Source organism: Salmo salar, chromosome 20 (assembly GCF_965601325.2).
Source record: "Salmo salar chromosome 20, fSalSal1, whole genome shotgun sequence".
In the NCBI taxonomy this organism is placed as follows: domain Eukaryota; kingdom Metazoa; phylum Chordata; class Actinopteri; order Salmoniformes; family Salmonidae; genus Salmo; species Salmo salar.
The window spans coordinates 28,090,690-28,114,215 of NC_138310.1; the positions used below are offsets into that span (position 1 = coordinate 28,090,690).

At 42.9% G+C, this 23,526-nt stretch overlaps 1 protein-coding gene across 9 annotated transcripts in view; it reads left to right on the forward strand.

Moving 5' to 3' along the window:
* wscd2 (WSC domain containing 2) overlaps window positions 1–21,519 on the forward strand; it is a 75,650-nt gene extending 54,131 nt beyond the window's left edge. For all 9 annotated transcript variants that reach the window (XM_014161198.3, XM_045703161.2, XM_045703163.2 and 6 more), the window contains 6 exons: window positions 96–280; window positions 7,000–7,121; window positions 8,585–8,759; window positions 16,799–16,963; window positions 17,107–17,307; window positions 20,658–21,519. In XM_014161198.3, the coding sequence (XP_014016673.1) occupies window positions 96–280; window positions 7,000–7,121; window positions 8,585–8,759; window positions 16,799–16,963; window positions 17,107–17,307; window positions 20,658–21,016 (1,207 nt within the window). In that variant the 3' untranslated portion in view covers window positions 21,017–21,519. The remainder of the gene's footprint in view (window positions 1–95; window positions 281–6,999; window positions 7,122–8,584; window positions 8,760–16,798; window positions 16,964–17,106; window positions 17,308–20,657) is intronic.
* Window positions 21,520–23,526: the final 2,007 nt, after the last annotated feature.

The following is a 23,526-nucleotide window of genomic DNA, read 5'->3' on the forward strand; positions in this document are numbered from 1 at the left end:
GCTGCATTAATTGCAACCAATGCTGAACATTTTTGTGCAAGCCTCTTTTATTAATGATGATATTAACATTACCCCCTCTATTTCCTTTTCACTAGGGGCTACCTGTATTCAGGCCTAGAGTTTGGGGCGGAGTGCTACTGTGGCCACAAGATCCAGGCCCCCAATGCATCCGAGAGTGAATGCAACATGGAGTGTAAGGGCGAGAAGGGCAACCTGTGTGGAGGGGCCAACCGCCTGTCAATCTACAGACTGGAGCTGAGCCAGGGGTCAGCGCGCCGCTGTGAGTCTCAACCACCCATCACCACAATGCACGCTGTTGTCTGTTTATTCATGTAACCCTCTGAGGGGAAATGGATATGTCGTGAGCTGCGTTGGGACGGGGCGTTGAGTGTGAAGGGATGTTCAGAGGCCACAGGGGAGGGTGCTCCTCCTCCCTCTCCACCCCTTCTTCGCCTCCCAAGATCATAGCCACCAGTGTGCAATCTTTGGCAGTATATCTATTGCTCAGGGAAGAGGCTCCAAGCTTGTTTATATTCAGTTACAATAACAACATTGTGATTGTTGTTATTTCTCTTTTTACCTGTCTGCTAAAGCAGATTGCAGATTGCTGAGCAATTCTCTTTTTCAATGTGTGTATGCATGCTCTGACACCTCCGACGTTGATTTCAGTACCTGCTGAATATTTCAAAATAGTAAATGAAAAGGAGGATGTTTTGCCCTCTGCTGTCCTCTGCACTGCAGACTGTTATCATCAGATTGACTGGGAAACAGTGCAGCCTCCCATTTTCCCCTCTGATCAAAACCAGAACGTATGTAGAATGCTAAAGAACCGGAGAGACATGAGTAAAAACTCCCACCTCTTTCCCCCTTTCCTTTCCACTTATCATGTTCTTTTCCCGAATCTCTATTTACAAAGAAATGACGAGGGGAAAAACTCCCTTTAACATGCATTGCTGGCTCAAAACCTAATACAGACGTGGCTATTGTGGAGGATGCCGATGTGGAAACTGTCCACCGGGAGGAAAAGAAATGACCCTGGCATAGGAGAGGGAACTGGAGATCATTAAAGGAGGCCTCACCTACGAGAAGGGGGATGCTCACACACCGGCTCCACATTGGGATGCAAAGTATCCTTGGACGGTAGATCCAGCCTCTCTCCCGAATAACAAAAGTGCAGTCCAGGCTTGTTTCTTAAGGATGGAAAAACAACTAAGCAGAGAGCCAGACTGGAAAGTCGCATATGCTACCCAAATCCATGAAATGGTCGAGCGAGGCGCAGCCATAAAACTCACCAACAAAATCATGGACGAGTGGAATGGACCAGTGTGGTACGTAAGCCACCTGGTGGCACCAAACCCTCATTCGGTAACAACACCGGTTCGTATTGTATGGAATAGTAGCCAGAAATACAAAGGCGTGAGTATGAATGATCTTCTTCTGAAGGGACCAGACGTTCTCAACCCTATAAGAGCTGTCTTGCTGAGGTTCAGAGAGGGGACGTATGCATCTCTAGGAGACATCAAAAAGATGTACAACTCTGTATGGCTGGAGGAGCGTGAGATGCATCTTCACAGGTTCCTCTGGAGGGACAGCCCAGTTGAAGAGATAAGTGAATATGCAATAACCAGAGTCAACATTGGGGACAAACCTGCTGGTTGCATTGCTCAGTTGTCTATGAGAGAAACAGCACGCCTGCCCAACTTTCTTCACTTGGAGGATGAGCGCAGAGTCATTGAAGAGGACAGTTATGTGGATGACCTCTTAACCTCCCAAAATGACCTGGATAAACTTGACAAGTCCTCCTCTTGTTCACCATCCAAAGGACACAGGGACAACTCAATTTTCCAACTCAATCTTTTTTATTTTTAGTTTACCTTCAGTTGATTGGTCTGTCCAGTAAATTAGCCAGTAAATTAGGTTGTAAACCTTTAAAGACAGAACAAAAAGTTACCATCTTAATTAAACATTTTAAGGAACTTAAATTAGTTTCAACATTTAAATAACATTCTAAATAACTAAGATGAATTAATCATTTAAGCCTTTTACCATTGGCGTCTTTGGACTGAACCTGTGAGTGAACTTGGAGTTTTCCCTCTGAAGTTTGTTCTTCTGAATGACTGACGCCCTCCATGCCTTCACAGGTGCTCCAAATAAGTGAAAATGATTGATCAGGTGACAAACAGCCGGTTTGCTGCTGCTGGTGCACTCTGGGAAGTGTAGTTCTTTGACTCACTTCTTCAAATAAGTCGGGATGTGCTCCACCCACTGTTTTCCCCAATGGACCCTCCCACAAAACGAGGTCTCCCATGATTTTTACCCTCTGGGGAGCGAGTCTTCCCTCTCGGTGGCTAATGAGAAGTTCGACCTCTTCTGGCCTTTCCAATTCTGTAAGTTTGACTTCTGGGAAGAATTTTTTTCAACTTCTCAGGTTCAATTACTTGATGCACTCTGGCAATTTCATCCAAGCCGTAGCAGACCATTTCATGAGCTCTCTCTGTCCCTTTAGGTGTCTTGACTCTGACTTTGAGGAGATACCTTAGTGTGTTCACTTTCATGGTCATACCACCAACCCCATGAACAACTAAAGTTATCTTCTCATGTCTTAACCTCAGTCTTTCAGCAGCCTTATGGGTAATGTAGTTTGTGTCTGAAGCAAGGTCAATTAAAGTCCCAATCTTCTGCCCTGCGTTCGCCGTGACTTGCATCAACATCATGATGACAGGAAGTTCAGTGAGCCCATTTCTCTGCAGTAGCTCAGACTGGCCTGAAGCATCGAGTGTCACTGCGGTTTTGTTGGTGTTGGTGAAAGCCTTTCTGCATCGATCTGCCATTTCCTGGGAAAGTTCAGACAAGATCTTCTCTTGTTCCTCCGTTAGCTTGCTTTCACCTTTGCCGTCTCTTCCACTCTTTCTCTCTTCCCCTCTTTTGACTTCTCCTTTTGGGCAGAGGAAAAAATGGTGGTCTGGGGCACCACCTTCCCTTTTACAGTCTTTGTTTCTGCATAGGAAAGTGTCTCTGCAGTATCCATCTTCATGGCATCCGAGACATTTTCTGCATGCCCCCAGCTTTCTTAATACAGTTTTCCGGTAGCTTAAGTCTTTTGAACTTTCTACAGAAGAAGATCTTGTTTTTGTGCCCACTATCACCACATACCTCATCAAGCTCTTCTTTCCTTGTGGTTTTTGTTGAGGCAATCTTTCTGTCATACTTCTTGTCCAAACGATCTGATTTTTCCACCTTCTCCTCAGTTTTGAGCTGTTCGAGTCTCTCCAGTATTCCTTCTTGACTTTTCAGGAACTTCAAGAGCATGACAAAGTGGTTGTCTGATGTGACATCGTTTCTGGGTTCAACCATGAACATAACCCAGTCTCTTTTAATGAAGTCAGGCAACTTGCTTTCAATGGATCTAATTACCAGTGGGTTATTTATGGCTCCAGAGTTTCCTAACTCTGTGAGATCTGCTAGAGCCTTCCACTGACTGTATGAGATCAATGACCTTTCTTGGTTGGTTCCCTTTCACATGTGGCATCTTCTCCAGCTCTTCCAGGATTTCCACTATGATAGTTGACTTGTTGCCATACCTGTTCTCCAGGACTCTGAACATGTCATCCGCAGTGGTGTAGGTTGAAAGTCTGAGGTCTTTTGAGATTTTGTCATCCACACTCTCCAGGAGTTGAATCTTCTTAAGTTGATCCGGATGGCTCTCCCTGCTGTTGCAGGTTTTCCCAGTCTTTCCTCCATCTGTGATATTCTCTCCTGCTTCCATTGAAGATAGGTAGAGAGATTGGCTTGATTCTCACTATTGGTGTGGATGTTGCCGGTTGGTGTAGTAGTTTCACTCCTGTGCCTCGCTCATTGGTCGTCCGTGCAGTGGCAAATTCAGGTCTCCTTGACTCAAGCCTGTAGTAGAATGCTCTTACGTCCTTGACTCTTCCATCTAATTCGTCTTTTAATTCTACAGGGATCCATCGCTCCCATGATGACATTGCTGAGATGGCCTCTTTTATCCTCTTGTCCAAGAGAGCGAGGTGCACTTCATAGCCCTCTAAATTGGCACTTTCCACTGGTACATAAGCCGCTTTATCATTGGCTTTTTCTGCTTCCAGGATTGCCACAAGAAGTTCACTCCTTCCATACCTCGACCACAGGTTTGTTTGAACAATGTCTCTTATTTCCGCCAACTTTGTTTCACCTTCATTTACAGATCTATCAATGTCAGCCTCTTGCTGCTCAGACCTGGTTCTTCATCCTCAGTCATGTCAGCCTCCAGTCCAATCCTGTAGTCATCGTTGGCATCGAGCATCTTTCTGAAACAATCTGAAAGCTTAGCGAATTCCTCCTTTAACTCCACTTGAAGCATGCTGCTTGCTCCTCTTGAAATGAAGTTGGCTTGTCTGGTGAAGCTGCTTTTTGCAGTGGTACGCTCCTTTTTGAGCTGCTGGACCGACTTCCCCAGGACATCTTCCGCCATCTTGACTTCCTCTGCGTCAACAGCTTATTTCTGGATCCGAAGCCGTTTATCCTCAGGGCCAGGCCGCTCCGCGTGGTTTACAACTGTCAAGTCCTCCTCTTGTTCACCATCCAAAGGACACAGGTTTTTAGTTTACCTTCAGTTGATTGGTCTGTCCAGTAAATTAGCCAGTAAATTAGCCAGTCAATTAGGTTGTAAACCTTTAAAGACAGAACAAAAAGTTACCATCTTAATTAAACATTTTAAGGAACTTAAATTAGTTTCAACATTTAAATAACATTCTAAATAACTAAGATGAATTAATCATTTAAGCCTTTTACCATTGGCGTCTTTGGACTGAACCTGTGAGTGAACTTGGAGTTTTCCCTCTGAAGTTTGTTCTTCTGAATGACTGACGCCCTCCATGCCTTCACAGGTGCTCCAAATAAGTGAAAATGATTGATCAGGTGACAAACAGCCGGTTTGCTGCTGCTGGTGCACTCTGGGAAGTGTAGTTCTTTGACTCACTCCTGATATTCAGCTCAACAATACTTGCACTTCATGCAGCTAAATATTTGCATGTACATATCAGAAAGGTGCTCTGGTTCTCATGGCCTTGGGCTAATATATATACCTAACAAAAATATAAACACAGCATGCAACAACTTCAAAGTTTTGACTGAGTTGCAGTTCATATAAGGAAATCAATTTCCTTAGGCCCTAATATATGGATTTCACATGACTGGGAAAACAGATATGCGTCTGTTGGTCATAGATACCTTAAAAAAAAGCTAGGGGCGTGGATCAGAAAACCAGTCAGTATCTGGTGTGACCACCATTTGCCTCATGCATTCCAACACATCTCCTTTGCACGGAGTTGATCAGACTGTGCAAAGTTGCTGGATATTTTTTATTTTACTAGGCAAGTCAGTTAAGAACAAATTCTTATTCACAATGACGGCCTAGGAACAGTGGGTTAACTGCCTTGTTCAGGGGCAGAACAACAGGTTTTTACATTGTCAGCTCAGGGATTCGATCTAGCAACCTTTTGGTTACTGGCCCAATGCTCTAACTACTAGGCTACCTGCCACAGTTACATGTGGTATGAGCTTGTGAGGCTGGTTGGAGGTTCTGACAAATTCTCTAAAATTAAGTAATTCCCCGGCAACAGCTCTGGTGGACATTTCTGCAGTCAGCATGCCAATTGCACATTTCCTCAACAGTTGAGACATCTGTGGCATTGTGTTGTGTGACAAAACTGCACATTTTGGAGTGGCCTTTTATTGTTCCTAGCACAAGGTGCAACTGTGTAATGATCATGCTGTTTAATCAGATTCTTGATATGCCACACCTGTCAGGTGGATGGATTATCTTGGCAAAGGAGAAATGCTCACTAACAGGGATGTAAACAAATTTGTGAACAAAATGTAAGAGAAATAAACATTGTGTAGCATATGGAACATTTCTGGGATCTTTTATTTCAGCTCAGGAAACATGGGACCAACACCTTACATGTTGCGTTTATCTTTTTTTCCTCTATATACTGTAGTTCCGTGACAGACTAGCACAGGAAGCTCCAATGAAGCATTTCATTACCAAAGAAGGAAATGGTTTCTTATGTGAGTGATGGCAGGAGGAGGAGATAGAGGAAGACCTAAAGAAGGTGGGAGGAGGGAGTGAGAAACTGAGAGATGGGGGAGAGAGGGAGAAAGAGAGAGAGAGAGACAGAGAGAGAGATTGAAAGCATAAGACAAAAGATAAGAAGTGAGAGAATGTAAGAAAAAGAGTGGGTGCTGGGTTGTCTCTCCTCCCCTGTATGCAGCTGTGAGAGTTCTGGAGGCAGGATTCACATCTAAAATACATTTAGTCCCTCACACACTATGACTAACTCCTCCAGGTCTCCAACACACGGACCACCTGCCATGGAAAATATATTGGCTGTAGTGCCCTGCTGTCTGTACATACCAATGAGTGTTCTCGCCTCTCTTGGTGCATAACCTACACAGACTGCTCACTTCCCTGTTATTTGCTGTTCTACAGTATGGCTGGGCCTGTTTTTTGCTGTTCTACAGTATGGCTGGGCCTGTGTGCACTGTGGTTGCCCATAAGGACAGTCTGGGGAGGAAGGTTGTTGAGACAGCCAGTGCAGGAGAGCCAGGCAGTCCCTGGTGTGATGGTAACCGCTCAGGGCAGGCACGCTGCTGTGTCAGGGCAAGCACGCTGCTGTGTCAGGGCAGGCACGCTGCTGTGTCAGGGCAGGCACGCTGCTGGGTCAGGGCAGGCACGCTGCTGGGTCAGGGCAGGCACGCTGCTGGGTCAGGGCAGGCCGCTGCTGGGTCAGGTTAGGCACGCTGCTGTGTGAGGGCAGGCCGCTGCTGGGTCAGGGCCTCATGCTCTGTGTTAGGTTCCTAGCAAGGCCAAGGGAGGGGGTCGATGGATACTATAGGGGTCAAACTGAAAGCTTTGTTCAGTCAGAACACACATCAAAATGGGTTACTGATAAATACTAATCTAGTATGTTGTGTTTGTTGTGTTTCTCCTTGGTTCAGATGGGAGTGCCATCTTTAAGGGGTGCTTCCACAGACCTGACAACGTCACCCTGGCCTTGCCCATTAGCGCTGTCATCCAGAACATGTCAGTGGAGAAGTGTGTGGACTTTTGCACAGAGAAGGTGAGGGAAATGTACATGTTGGGATTTTGATGTCTGTTTGCTTGTTTGCTGAGAAAGAGAGAGAGATTAGCTGTGTTCGAATACCCATACTAACATACTGTATACTACATACTTAATGAGTATATACTACATAGTATATACTATTAGTTAATTTTATTATACTGTAAACAAACATTATCCTTTCAGATGAGCTACTAGGGATGCGTTTCAAACTCATAAGACACACCCTCCTCCACTTACCCTCACCTTTTGCCCTTGGGGGAATCCCCATGGCCATCTTTGTCCGTTGGTCCAAATGATTAGCCAAGCAAGGGAAGTTGGCAACGTAAGCCCCTCGGCCCTCGTTTTTGATTGAGTTTGCGAGTGTACAATTATGTTCACTCCGGGCCTGAAACGCCCCATAATTCAATTCGCGATGATTGTACATCCACTAAGAAAAGTCAGCCAAAACTTAAAACCAACATTAATATGGAGTCAACACACAAGTGTAAGTAAAAACAAATGCAAATAAGTTAGAAATTGTGCTAATGTACATGACGACTCAAACATGTAACATAAAAGTAATTATGTTTTTGTTAAGTTAGCTTTTGGAAACGTTAACTTGCGCATATAACTTTCCTTGACTTATACATTGTAATTTTCGATTTACCTGATATAGTAGGATGGCAAACATTCGATGTCTGCGAATGCATTGTCTATGAAATGCAATCATAATTCACTGTAGCGCAATAAGGCACACACACAACAGTTCCATGATGACTGAAAACACAACCGTGTTGTTATTCTGTCTCTCACTGTTCAAATAAACCTACCATTAAAATTATAGACTGATCATTTTTTTGTCAGTGGGCAAACGTACAAAATCAGCAGGGGATCAAATACTTTTTCCCTCACTGTAATATACTGGCAGGTTTGATTTATTAGTAGCCAACTCACATTAAGTAGCTAATTAACATACCAGTACATACTGCTGTAACGATATTCTATGTGGTTCATAAGGATAGCGTAGCTAACAAATTGTCAGCCAACATAACTTGTAAAGTAACTTATTTGAAAAGTCATTATTTTATTACATTGCTTAACATTAACAATTTGTATCCGCTCTCGTCGGACTTCGGCTGCATATTTTCCGCCATTTTCTTCAAATCTGAAAATGTATGAAGCCACTCCCATTTCCTGAAGAATTGCCTTATGGACCCTAAAAGGAAATAGTGTCCACTGCATGTATACTTCGTATTTTGGCAAATTTAGTATGTCATCCGGGAACTTTTGGCATACTAACTATATCCATACTATGACCAATAAGCATCCTAAATACACAATTTACGTCACAAATAGTATAGTATGGTTAGTGCGGTTAGTATGAGTATTCGAACACAGCTATAGTGTTGTGTGCATGTGTATCATATGCATATATCTTTCTCCCTCTGACGTCCCTCTCCTCCCTCCTTCCTGCCCTCAAGGAGCTGTCCCTAGCGGTCCTGGCTGGAGACAGGTGTCTCTGTGGGTTCCCCACCCCCCACTTCTCCCTCCATGAGATGGAGGATGAGGAAATGTGCCTGCACCGCTGCCATGGCGAAGAGTTTGAGAGCTGTGGGAATGACAAGTACTTTGTGGTGTACCAGACACAGGTCCAAGGTAAACGAGTCACTATGTGCCACTGACCTCATCATTCTAAGCCCTCTCTAGTTGTAATGACTGGATGCAACTACATCAATTACCATTACCAATGTCATTCATATAAAAGGATGGATTTCCATACATTTGTATTGATGCTCTTTGAGTAGAAGATATTGGCAGAGTGCTGAAAGTGGTACAGGAGTGGCGGTATTTCTGACCATGGGCCGGTGTTGGGAGGGTGTTCTTGTGAAACAGCTAGCTCACTTATTTCACACCATCATGTTTATCACACTTCTGCAGATGGCTGCTCAGATAGGCTGTGGGCAATGCAGCCTTAGTGCTGTAGCAACTCTAATTACATTCAGAAGCGGAAATAGAGGCTCAAATAAACCGTGTACAACAACATACTGGTCTGGACCAGTCATATTATAAGGATACCATTAAAAACAACAGTCAATGCAACTCAAAAAAGGAAGCCTACTGTGTAGTTGTTTAAAAAGCTATATATTTTATACTATTCACTGGCCATGTTTTATGTGACCTTTACTTTCTGCTCCAGTATGAGGAAGGCCTGTGCATTCCCAGCTGTCTCAGCACACATTACTGATGTACTGTAGCATCTCTTGCTTCTGTAGCCCTTTACACACATACCCGTTAACGGGTTGAAAATGGCAGGTTTAGGCTCTGTTAAGCACCTAAATTGGGCCCAGTGGCTGTAAGTAATATGCTATTAATAACATCAGAGCTCAGGCTCTGCGCTTCACAGTGCTGTATGGGTTTTTACATTTATTTTTTTACATTTTAGTCATTTAGCAGATGCTTTTATCCAGACTGACGTACAGTTACAGACTTACAGTTAAGATAGCTAAGTGGGACAACCACATATCACAGTGAGTACAAAGTCAAAGCTAGTGGTGAGAAGGGGTGCTGTGGGAATATTTAAAATACTCTTTGAAGAGGTAGGGTTTCAGATGTTTTCGGGAAAATAGGCAGGGACTTTGCTGTTCTAGCTTCAGGGGAAAGATTGTCCTGGCAGCCCAATGGTGGAACTGAGAAGAGCTTGGACTAGGTTGAGCAGCAGCTGCCCTCCTGCAGAGGTGGGAGGGCCAAAACACCAGAGTTTGTCAGAGCGGAGTGCTCAGGTTGGGGTGTAGGGTTTGAGCATAGCCTGAAGGTAGGGAGGGGCAGTACCTTTTGCTGCTCCGTAAGCAAGTACCATGGTCTTGAAGTGGACACGAGATTCAACTGGAAGCCAGTGGAATATGCGATGGAGCGGGGTGACATGGGAGAACTTGGGAAGGTTGAACACCAGGCGGGCTGGAGGGTTCCGGATAAGTTGCAGGAGTTTGATGGCACCAGTGGGGAGCTCAGCCAACAGCGAGTTGCAGTATACCAGACGGGATAAGGCAAGTGCCTGGATTAGGACCAGCGCCGGTTCCTGTGTGAGGTAGGGTCGTGTTGTCCAGGGTCACGTCAAGGTTATTTTCACTCTGGGAGGGTGGCACTGTGGAGTTGCCAACTGTGATGGAGGAAAAGCAGCTCTGTCTTGTCGAGGTTGAGCTTGAGGTGGTGGGCCGACATCCAAGCTGAGATATCTGCCACGCATGTAGAGATGCATGTCGCAGCCTGGGTGTCAGAAGTGGGGAAGGAGAAAAGTAGTTGTGTCATCCACATAGCAATGCTAGGAGAGACAATGTGAGGATATGACAGAGCCAAGTGACTTGGTGTATAGAGAGAAGAGGAGAGGGCCTAGCACCGAGCCCTGGGGGACACCAGTCTTGAGAGTACGTGGAGCAGACACAGATCCTCTTCACGACACCTGGTAGGAGCGGCATGCCAGGTAGGATGCAATGCAAGAGTGTGTAGAGCCTGAGATGCCCAGCCCCGAGAAGGTGGAGAAGAGGATCTTATGGTTTACTATGTCGAAGGTAGCGGATAGATCTAGGAGGATGAGAACAGAGGATAGAGATTTAGCTTTGGCAGTGCGGAGAGCCTCCATGACACAGAGAAGAGCAGTCTCCCTCCATGACACCGAGAAGAGCAGTCTCGGTTGAGTGACCCGTCTTGAAGCCTGACTGGTAAGGGTCAATAAGATTGTTCTGAGAGAGATAGCTGTGTTTTGGAAAGAAAATAAAAAAGTGATACTGGTCTGTAGTTTTTTACATCAGAGGAGTCGAGTTTGACTGACAGCCGTTCTGAACTTAAGCACCTCATGCAACAAGAAGTTGCTAATTGGGCAACTTTTGCACGTTTTGTTGTCTGAGTGAGGAAAATGATGTAAATTAGGATGACTAGATGTATTTTGAAAGATAAGAAGTTCAGGATTATAATAAATACAGCTTTGATGTCAAACAAGCAAGCCAAACACCCCTGAGTCCAAATGTGCACTTCACATTTCCATGTCATAAAACTCATGTCATATACAGTGTCAACATTTATGATCACTATCTTTGATGTACAGTTACAAGATGACATTGCTTCATACCCTGGGTTGTTCTGAACAGAATGAACCCATATTTGTCTATTGTGAAGAAAATTCATAGCGGAACACCCGCCTCACATGACCAATGTTCCCTCTAAATTGCGCGCGTGCACACCTCCTGCAGGACTGCCGCGCAGACGAAATACTAAACTGTGCAGAGATGCAAGAGATTGAACTTTACTGAGTTCGCACTATATAGATCACGTTTTTCCTGTGATCTAGTCAACATTATATCAGCCCCTGTTCAATGCAACAAACCATAACAAATCTAACTTTGCAAGCTTGAGTCTATCATTTTGTTGTTGGCAGAGCCAGAGCGCAATGGAGTAAAATTATATTGGCGGGGTAGCCCATGAGCGGTCTTTCAATCACCCGCAAGTGAATGCACTTTTCAGATCAAGAGTTCAGAGCCGCGCGTGTGAACATTGGGTGATATTCTTAACCCAGCTATAGATAAGTATAGGTCAGCAATGGGGAGTTACTGCTTCTTCCTACAAGAGCACAACACGTGTAGACTACATTTCAAGCTGTCTTTGAAAAGCCAGTCAGGTAAAAAAGCTTGTGTCTTAATTAAAGGGGCAGTGTTGTATTTTGAGACTGGCTTCAATATACGCCAATATGCAGAGGGATAGCCTACATTGTCTAATTATCTGTATGGTAGTAATAATTAATTGTAGTTTGTAAAGTGGTTTCTTGCACCATACAATGCAATTTACAGTCACCTACAGTATTTGGCCTATGGTGTTACAGACCAAGTAAAAAATCATTAATTAATGTCAAGCCCTTCATAATGTAAAAACCTTTTAAAAAGTCTCATGCAATGTAGGCCTGCATTGAACACCACATATAGGCTACTGTAGGCTATGTCATAGAAATCAAAATCTATTTCCATGTGAACATGTTATTGGATTTGCTCCATTGGTTTTGTTGGTAGGGCTACATTATACCGAAATAGCCACAATAGCCTATTGGCTACTGTCTAAAACTGTAAGGGTACAGCCTCAGTGTTCACTGTAAACCCGGCCTGGAAGTTGCACAAAATTCGCACAACTTCAAGTTTCCGCACACAAGACCAAAAATGCCCTCAGTGCCCGCCAAAATTAGAGAGAACATTGCTCATGACTCCTTTCTTCTAACACTGTAAGATCGTATTTTATAACCTAGTCATGTTGGCAAAAGAACAAGCTTTCAAATTATGCCCACCTGACCAAGATTGCATTTATAAGGGGCCATTTTTTTTATTGCGCAAACAACAACATAATTATTAATTCATTGGTTTTCCCTCATGTAAGCCTACTGATTGTTTGGTTGATTTCTGAATGTAATGTACAATTTAGACCTTTGCTTTTTACTGTGATTTTTAATGTTATTGCTTGCTTTTGCAGGTCCAATTGCTATTGATAGATATACAGGTTTGAGTTATTGATGGGTATAGGGACAATGACCAATGTAGCCAGTTGGTTGTGCCACTCAGGTGGTGGCGAAATTGGCAGTGCATCTAGTGTAATGCTTTCATCGCGTTGACTGGCTATGGTCCTAAATTGATGGTTACGGTTTGTGCTGTTTTAATGAGCACGTCTTGGCCTATCAGTCTTTGTGGTGCTTCTCTTCAACATACTGTAGCGTGATTTCTTGTGTGCAAAATGACAGTTGTTGTGTATATGGCTGCATTTCAGATATACAGTACCAGTCAAAAGTCTGGACACACCTACTCATTCAAGGGTTTTTCTTTATTTTTACTATTTTATAGATTGTAGAATAGTAGTGAAGACATGGGAACTATGAAATAACACATGGAATCATGTAGTAACCAAAAAAGTGAGAAACAAATCTAATTATATTTTAGATTTTAGATTCTTCAAAGTAGCCACCCTTTGCCTTGATGACAGCTTTGCACACTCTTGGCACTCCCTCAACCAGCTTCACCTGGAATGCTTTTCCAACAGTCTTGAAGAAGTTCCCACATATGCTGAGCACTTGTTGGCTGCTTTTCCTTCACTCTGCGGTCCAACTCATCCCAAACCATCTCAATTGGCTTGAGGTCGGGTGATTGTGGAGGCCAGGTCATCTGATGCAGCACCTCATCACTCTCCTTTTTGGTCAAATAGCCCTTACACAGCCTGGAGGTGTGTTGGGTCATTGTCCTGTTGAAAAACAAATGACAGTCCCACTAAGCGCAAACCAGATGTTATGGCATATCTCTGCAGAGGTAGCCATGCAGGTTAAGTGTGCCTTGAATTCTAAATAAATTACTGACAGTGTCACCAGCAATGCACCTCCACACCATCATACCTCCTCCATGCTTCATGGTGGGAACCACACATGCGGAGATCATCTGTTCACCTACTCTGCGTCTCACAAAGACACAGCGGTTGGAGCCAAAAATCTCAAATTTGGACTCATCAGACCAAAGGACAGATTTCCACTGGTCTAATGTCCATTGCTCGTGTTTCTTGGCCCAAGCAAGTCTCTTCTTTATATTGGTGTCCTTTAGTAGTGGATTCTTTGCAGCAATTAGACCATGAAGGCCTCCTCTGAACAGTTGATGTTGAGATGTGCCTGTTACTTGAACTCTGTGAAGCATTTATTTGAGCTGCAATCTGAGGTGCCGTTAACTTTAATGATCGTATCCTCTGCAGCAGAGGTAACTCTGGGTCTTCCTTTTCTCTGGCAGTCCTCATGAGAGACAGTTTCATCATAGTGCTTGATGGTTTTTGCGACTGCACTTGAAGAAACTTTCAAAGTTCTTGACATTTCCCGGATTGACTCACCTTCATGTCTTGGAGTAGTGATGGACTATCATTTCTCTTTACTTATTTGAGCTGTTCTTACCATAATATAGACTTGGTCTTTTACCAAATAGGGCTATCTTCTGTATACCACCCCTACCTTGTCACAACACAACTGATTGGCTCAAACACATTAAGAAGGAAAAAAATTCCTGTTAATTGAAATTGATTACAGGTGACTACCTCATGAAGCTGGTTGAGAGAAAGCCAAGAGTGCAAAGCTGTCATCAAGGCGAAGGGTGGCTGCTTTGAAGAATCTGAAATATAAAATATATTGATTTGTTTAACACTTTTTTTCGTTATGATTCCATATGTGTTATTTCATAGTTTTGATATCTTCACTATTATTCTACAATGTAGAAAATAGTAAAACTTAAGAAAAACCATGAAATGAGTAGGTGTCCAAACTTTTGACAGGTACTGTACAACAGGTGTAGACTTTACCATGAAATGCTTACTCAAGAGCCCTTTCCCAACAATGCAGAGTTAAAATGTAAGAAGGAAATAGTAACACAATAAAATAACTATATCGAGGCTATATACAAGGAGTACCGGTACCAAGTCAATGTGCTGGGGGTAAGAGGTAGTTGAGGTCAAAATGAGTCAATACTGTAAAAGTGATACTATGAAAACGACACAGCCTACTTTTTCACCCCTTCCCTGCTCTCTTGCTATAGTGTGTGAGTGTTGCTCTCGGAATGGGCATTTACTCTTATTCACAGCAGATTTAAATTGGCTACTGTCAAGTAGGAGGGTTGTGTTCCAAACAAAACAACTAAAAGTGTGGTAAACAGCACAGCTGGGAGCGCTCAAAAATAACCTTATAGTTAAAGACTCTTCATTGCGTCATAAGAGTGCTTTGAAATGACTTAGGAACTGTGCACACTTTGGAGAGACGTGTGGCCATGTGGAGACACCAGTTTGTCCTCTCACTCAAACCTTTGTCATTTTTTTTGTCTATTTGTTGTACATACGCCACATTTTCCCAGGAATATTCTTATCATGTTACTGAATGTATCCAGAGTATTCTCCGATTTAGTTATCAAAACAGGCAGCGAAAAGTACAGTAAATGTAAAATGCACATAAAATCAACAGGGTAATGTTTGGATTCAGTCTTGTGTCAGGTGAACTGTTGTGTCCTCAACTTTGATCTTATAACTTTCCCATTGTTGGGTTCTGAGAATTTGAAATATGCTTATTCATGTCACCGAGGGAGAGAGGGTAATGTATAACGTTTACATTATATCAGGGATCCTATTGAAAGATTGAGTACTTAGGGTTAGAGGGTCTAGACCAGAAGTTAATGTTTATCTGTGGGAGGAAGGTATATAGTGTGTGTAATTAAGCTTGTAAGGTGCTGGGTGCAGGGAAGCGATCACATGTGGCAGGCATTGATAAGGGGAGAGAGTCATGGATTAGTGATGAAGGGGGTCGAGTTCAAGTCACGTTAAGGGAGAAAGAAAAGTTTATGGATGTATTACTTAGTTTCCTGCCTAGCAGTAAAGATACAATGTTTGTTCAGATGTGTAGGAGGAGACTCAGCCTAGGAGGAAGGGTTAAATATCAGTGCTTGTGTGAAAATGTTTTTGTCTGAATGCAGCTGTATTGACCCTCTGGGAAGAATTAACTTGGTTAAGCTATTATAGTGTCCGTTGAGTTTTTTACTCTGAGAATTAGAACCTAACACCATAATCTCCTAACTGTTCCCTTTCAATTGCTACCATGCAACATTTACATTTAGCCCTATCCATATAGGCCAATTCCCACCAGTGTAAAGGGTTAAACAGCCTCCAGAGTTACAACATCATAATCAACACAGAGCTCCACTCACACCAACCACATTACTCACAAAGCTTACACATCTACTGAGTCAGTCTCTAGGTCATGAGGGTCATTGTGTTGTATAGTGCAGGACATTTGAAGCAATGACTGGATTTCAATGGCGATATACATTACCTTTGCCCAGTTCTTTCTCTGTAGTAGAAGCACCTGTCTGCTCAAGGTCTAGGCACTTGTCATCTCCCATCTGGACAACTGCAACTTGCTGTTGGCCGGGCTCCCCGCTTATGCCATCAAACCCCTGCAACTTATCCAGAACGCTGCAGCCCGCCTGGTTTTCAAACTTCACAAGTTCTCCCATGTCAACCCGCTCCTCCGCACACTCCACTGGCTTCCAGTCGAAGCTCGCATCCACTACAAGACCATGGTGCTTGCCTACGAAGCAGCAAGAGGAACTACCCTCCCTACCTTCAGGCTATGATCAAACCCTACACACCAACCCGAGCACTCCGTTCTGCCACCTCTGGTCTATTTGCCCTCCCACCCCTTCAGAAAGGGAGGACAGCTCCTGCTCAGCTCAGCTCAGCCCACGCTCTTCTCTGTCCTGGCACCCCAATGGTAGAACCAGCTTCCCCCTGAAGCAAGACAGCAGAGTCCCTGTTCATCTTCCAAAAGCACCCGAAACCCTACCTCCTCAAAGAACATCTTAAATAATCCCCCTTCTCAAAAATGTGAAATGTAGGATGTATGACCCTGAAATAGCTTTCTATGTTCACCAGTCATTCAGGGGCTTACAGAGGCCCTTTGAGATTCCTAGTGTCATGCTAAAGTACATAGGCACTTTGACATTCTCACTCACTCTCCAGCTAGTATTGTATTTAAAGTTTGTGTCTGGTTCATAATACATTTTTTGGAAGGAACACAAATAATTCGGAGTATTTCATGTATTATCATGTATTATTGTGTATCACATGTGTGACCTGTGTTCTTTTCTGTGTCCCCTCAGATAACCGTTGTATGGACCGGCACTTCCTGCCCACGCGTTCCAAGCAGCTGATGGCCCTGGCCAGCTTCCCCGGGGCTGGCAACACCTGGGCCCGCCACCTCATAGAGCTGGCCACTGGCTTCTACACAGGCAGCTACTACTTTGATGGCTCCCTCTACAACAAAGGTACTGTAGGCCTAACCTGGAGGTAACAGGTGACATGGGTACTGGATAGTTATACATTGGGAAGTCATACAGTCACTTAAACAGCAAAAATTACACTTTTAAGCATGTTCACGTTTTGTCGTTGTTGTTTTTTCTTTTAAAAGGCTTCAAAGGTGAGCGAGACCATTGGCGGAGTGGTAGGAACGTCTGCATTAAAACACATGAGAGCGGCAAGAAGGAGATTGAAGCCTTTGACGCCAGCATCGTCATGATCCGCAACCCTTATAAAGCCCTCATGGCTGAGTTCAACCGCAAGTACGGCGGCCATATTGGATTTGCCTCACAGGCCCACTGGAGAGGGAAAGGTGAGACTTCAGCCAATGATACAGTGCCCTTATTGCTATGTAATTATTGCTGTAATTACAGTGTAACAACTATTGGCATTTCTCTTTATATCACTTTATTTATACTGTACTTAGGGTTGGGGTTGAGCCAGAATGTGGACAAGAGGCTAGGGTTAGGGCTAAAGTTAATAGGGTTACTGCTGTAAGTACAGTGTAAGTACAGTGTGTATTTACAATACTGTTACACAGTAATTACATGAGTATAGTTGCACAGTAATAAGGGTAATGTAAAGTTTTACCCAATTGTCTGCATTATTGATGAGTCATGACTAGGTGAACTCAACAGATATGAACAGGGTTGGTATAATGTAGATGTGCCCTTCCTCCATTATGCTACTGTGTGCCAATGTTCAGTGGCTCTCTCCTTATAAACTAATGTGGTAAACCACAGAGGATTTCAATTTACAGTACCAGAAAAAAGTTTGGACACGTCTACTCATTCAAGGGTTTTTCTTTATTTGTACTATTTTCTACATTTTAGAATAATAGTGAAGACATCAAGACTATGAAATAACACATATATTTTAGATTTTAGATTCTTCAAAGTAGCCACAATTTGCAAAGCTGTCATCAAGGCAAAGGGTGGCTACTTTGAACAATCTCAAATATAAAATATGTTTTGATTTGTTTAACACTTTTTTGGTTACTACATGATACCACATGTAAAAAGAAAGAAAAACCCTTGAATGAGTAGGTGTGTCCAAGCTTTTGACTGGTAATGTATGAATGATAGAATGGGGTTTTGGACTTCGCAGGATCAGAGATCTGCCTTCTGCATTAACACTAAGAGAGAACAGGAAATGATAAGTCAGATAAGACCTTACTCAGGACCTTGAGGAAGTGCCAGTATGTTGTCACTATGTAGTTTTGGGTTATGCTTTGTTTTGTGAGACCAGTACAGCAGATGTGCAATAGATGTGTGAGTGTACAGAACATTAAGGACACCTGCTCTTTCCATGACATAGACTGACCAGGTGAAAGCTATGATCCCTTATTGATGTCACTTGTTAAATCAATTTCAATCAGTGTAGATGAAGGGGAGGAGACAAATTATTTAACCTTTCAGTATACATGTTGAGAAATGAACAGTGGTATATGTTGGTAAGATAAGAGTAAGGGATAAGATAATAGGCTTAAGATAAGAGCCTTTCAGAGATAAGACTTCTCTTTGCATATTTGCTCCAAAATACAAGTTTGAGTGATCAGTTTCTCTGCACTCTTTCTAGACTCTACAATCCCTTTTTCAATTAGAATTGTCTTCGGATAAAAAAATAAAAACATAAACAGATTATCGTGTTATAAGAGTTTCTCAATTTCAGCTTCTCCAACAGGCAGATTTTTTTTTTATGTTGTGTTGTCGCATTATCTATTTTTCCCTCGACACACTCGAGTGGGTTGGTAACCATGGCAACCGGCTCCTATCTGACATCTCCAGTGAGATTTTCCTGGGAGAGAGATGAAGACTTGCAGACCCCAGCATTCGAAACCATCAGCAGATTCAGACTGCTGTCTGCCATGATTGTTTCTCTTTTATTTGTAGGTGTAGCGATGATGTAAGAGCGTTAGAGAGAGAAAAGGCTTTCTGATAGCTGCCAGTTGTGATCTGGAGGGAAGAAGAGTCACTGGCGTGCTCCAAATGACACCATAATACCTATAAAGTTCAATACTTTAGACCAGAGCCCATAGGGGTATTGCACTAAATAGGGAATAGGGTGCAGTTTGGGATGGAATATCTGAGTCAACAGGACATTGTGTAAGAACGTTAGAGTTACTGTTGCCTTTCAACGCACTGTAGCCTCATACAATTACCTTGTGGGCATAACTTATTTTGGCCAGAGTTTGAATGTTACACATGCATAAGTATCAGTAGGCTATGTGTCATATTCGGAAGTGGTCTCTGAATGATTATGTGGATGATTGAATTTGTCAAAAACATTATCCGACAATCTCTAAACCAACAATTGTCCCTTGGCTACATAATTCAGTTATTCACTCAGCTCCTTTCACTTTACTGTATTAGCTTTTTGGCCCCATGGGCCCCAACTACTTTCACATTTTCATATTGTCCTTAGAGGCTAACATTCTGTACTTCCTGATTTCCAGAGGAGCTCAACAACCTTGGTCCATGGCCAGAAATGAACTGCACATTCTGACTTCTAACTGAATCCCAACTAGCTGACACGCAAACAAACGTCTATCCATTCACATACTACATTCAAATGGTTGAATTGTACTTTCCTGCTCTGATTAGGACAGTCTACTGTAGTTATTTAACCAAACCTTCCTGGGCTTGGCATACAAAACATGAGGTTTGTTCAAGGGGGATTCAATAGCTGTGATGTTTTGGGCCTCTAGATTTTGTGTTGCTATCTGAGAAGAGAACTGTGGCAGACAGTTTCTCTGTTTCACTTTAACATGCAATGTCCTTCTGTAGTTCACTGTGGCAGTGTAGCTTCCACTCCCATATCATCGGAATCCCCAAACCTGCACTGCTAACTCAGCAGGGATTACACTTTAACAAGCATCCCTCTCCTCCTAGTAAAGATACAGTACATGCTAATGCAGCCCTGGCTTTGCCTGCCAATTCCTTTATGAACTGTAGATTATAAATGATTGGAAAGTTTCTCCAGTAAAGTATTCCAAAATGGTATGGTGAAGTGAACTGTCTTAACAGCCAATTGAACAACAGTGTAGACTGTGGGGTGCTGGTACACAACAGGAGATCTCTGTCCTAGCTGTTACCTGCTCAACAGTATGCTCTCCCGTGCAGCTCTCCATTGACCCTGGTGGTAATTCCTGAGCCTCTCAGACTGCAGCAGGTCTGTCTGTCTGCTAAAAGGACTAAAACTTGCTTTGTTCCATGTCATTAATTTAATCCCCTTAAGGAAGCCCGTGTCTCAGAGAATGCATTATTGCTGTGATTACACTAGCTGAATTGCACCAGACCTCTCAAATGAAATAACATCAGTGTTTGAAGATTATTCTGCAGGGAAAGGGGATGGGGGAAGGGGGTGGGTACCTTTCTTCCCAGCTTAATTTCCTGCTGAAAAAAAAGGATGTGCCTGCTAGAAGAGAGGCCTCCTCTGTTGAATTCACTACCCAGGAATCCCTGGGGATGTTTAGAGCTGCAGAAATGACCTGCTTCTCTCAAATTGTATTCTTTACTGCTGTTCATTCAGCCAATAGTGCCCCATTTATGGGTGTTTTCTTCAAATGTTTTATTAGAATCATTTACACTTTGATGTATCCGGGGCTCAATTGTGTACCCTTAAAAAAATAGAAATAAATCTGCTTCCTGTGTTATTTTGCAGAGTGGCCTGAGTTTGTGAAGAACTATGCTCCTTGGTGGGCATCCCACACACTGGACTGGCTGCGTTATGGGAGGAACGTCCACGTGGTCCACTTTGAAGAGCTGAAGAGGGAGCTGTTCTCCAAGCTCAAGGACATGGTCCTGTTTCTGGGCCTGGAGGTGGCCGAGGACCGCCTGCTCTGTGTAGAGGGACAGAAGGATGGCAACTTCAAGCGCTCTGGCCTGCGTAAGCTAGAGTATGACCCGTACACACCCGAGATGCGTGCTAGCATTGACAAACTGGTCATGACTGTAGACGCTGCCCTTAAGAAGAGGAACATGGCCGGGGTGCCCAAGGAGTACCGACCAACTTCGAGATGATATGATCTCCTTTCCCTCTCTCTCTCTCTCTCTTTCTTACTCTGTTCTTATATCCCTTCCCTTCGCACATACTGGGATTAATGGCATCCATGTCCAAAAAGTCACAGGAACTGAAAATCTATGTGTAGGAAATACATTTGTATTTAAAGTACTTCCCTATTCCCCTCTTTATTTGTCTCCTTATTTCGCACATCCCTTTTTCTTTATTAGTTAAACTGGCTGATTTTGACAACAACATCATAATGTATACTGCTTTAGAAATGACATTTACCTACTTGGCTGATGAACATGGATTTATTGGGGAACTCAAATAAGGACCAATGAGAATCACTTCCCCCTCAATGCACATGTATGTGTTGTGCACTATGACTTAACATTAAGGTACAGTAGCTGTGTTGGAAGCACATCCAAGTACATAATGGTTGGATTACTGTCAGCTGACCACAAGGAGCAAATTCCTGTTAATCTGAAAGTGATGATTAAAAAGAACTGTAAGAAGTCTATTTGTATGCATAATGTATGTTATTGAATAGGATCTGCTGCTATCACAGATTAGAATAACAAATACTATTTTATGAAATGGTTTAAAAATGGTCACAAAACCTTTTAATGGTCTGTCATTTTCAACTAAATGTTTTGTTTTGTTAGAGATGAAATATACTATATGTATACTTCCGTTTGCTGAATACTGTATATTTGAAAGCTACTGGACTTAAAATGAGGATGTGGTCCAAACTAGTGCCTTAGACGGCTGCGACACTCAGGATCTGATCCGTGACTTGGTTGGAGAAAGCAACCAACCAAGCTTGCGAAAGCAACCAAGGCGTAGATTGAATCAGATAAAGAGTTAACTGGCGATAGCAGACACCCAAATAGAGGATGATTTGGCAAATCAGAGGTGGAACTGCATTGGAGCCTTCAAATCGGTGAGCAGCTGCTCTTGCGATCATTGTCATGAAGCAACACCCGCCCCACTCAAGTTAGAAGTTCAGAACGAGAAAGTGTAGGCTATATAAGAAATAATTACATTCAAATGTAAAACTCTTTAAATTAAATAATGATGGTTTCTATCATCCTAATGGAGGTGTAGATTACATCTCACATTCCAGTGTTCTAATTTTTGAACAATGCTGCATGGGGTTTCTGATAATACGACTAATTGCGATCCAATGGCAATGTCTGTGTTAGGTATAATGCCAGGAGCCACTTGTGGCTGTGCTGGCTGAGTGGATTTGACAGCTCTAACCGCTATCGGATATTGGCTAAAGCGGATCTGATTGAATAGAGCCAAGTCCACCTAGAAGAGGCAATGAATGGGACTGAACACTCATCTCTCCATCCATCCCTGCAGACACACCATGAGGACAGGTCTCCCCACTCTTCTCCTCATTCTTCAGCAGTATTCCTATGAGGAGAGCCTGAGGTGATACAGCACTATCATACAGCATCTCTAGTTTTCTGGAGCAGTGGCCTCACATAAAACTGTGCTGTATCAGTCCTACTGATGTATTATGTCTGTACAGAAGTCCTTTTGGTTACTGACAACAGCTCTGGAACACTGAATAATAAACCCTCCATAGTTTGTTTTGACCAACAGGCTCAATGGAACATTCCTGCCTCTTGTCAAGACAGCCCTTTCAATAACTAGCCTCGATTCTACTAATCAACTCATTGACTGCTTGTTCATCTGTCTCGACAGAGGTGGTCAGCTAACCACACTGTGCACAATGAATTTATTGTGGATTCATTGAATGTCATTTTCTGTGAACAGCTCTATTTCGAATCTACCACTTCTGCTAAAAGACTCTGCAGAACCAGTAGTTTTTTCTCATAATGGTGGTTTGAAGTAAAATTATAATGCAGTGCCTTTCCTGTCAGTTGGCTGTTGGCTTTAAGTTGAAATGTAGGGGGGAAAATTAGTAGTAATATCAAATATTATTGGTAATGTGAATATATTGTTGATGATATTTGATATTATAAACTGGGTGGTTCGAGCCCTGAATGCTGATTGTCTGACAACTGTGGTATATTAGATGGGATACCGTGGGTATGGACAAAACATTTATTTGTATTGCTCTAATTACGTTGATAACCAGTTTATTACAGCAAAAATGCACCTTGGGAGTTTGTGGTATATGGCCAATATACCACGGCTAAAGGCTGTGTCCAGGCACTGCGCGTTGCGTTGTAAGAACAGTCCTTAGCCGTGGTATATTGGCCATATACCACACCTCCTCAGGGATTATTGCTTAATTAAACTGGCCACTTAACGCATCACCAGACGCATTAGTGTTGAGAGTGTTCTAACTTCTGAGAACAAAATACCAAGGTTCTAGTTATGCAATTAATGCAACTGCTGTGTCTGAAATGATAGAATGCTTGAGAACTCAAACAGATTTCCATTGGACTAATACAGTGCCTTCAGAAAGTATCAATACTTGTTCCACATTTTGTTGCGTTACAGCCTGAATTCAAAATTGATTACATGTATTTCTCACCCATCTGCACAC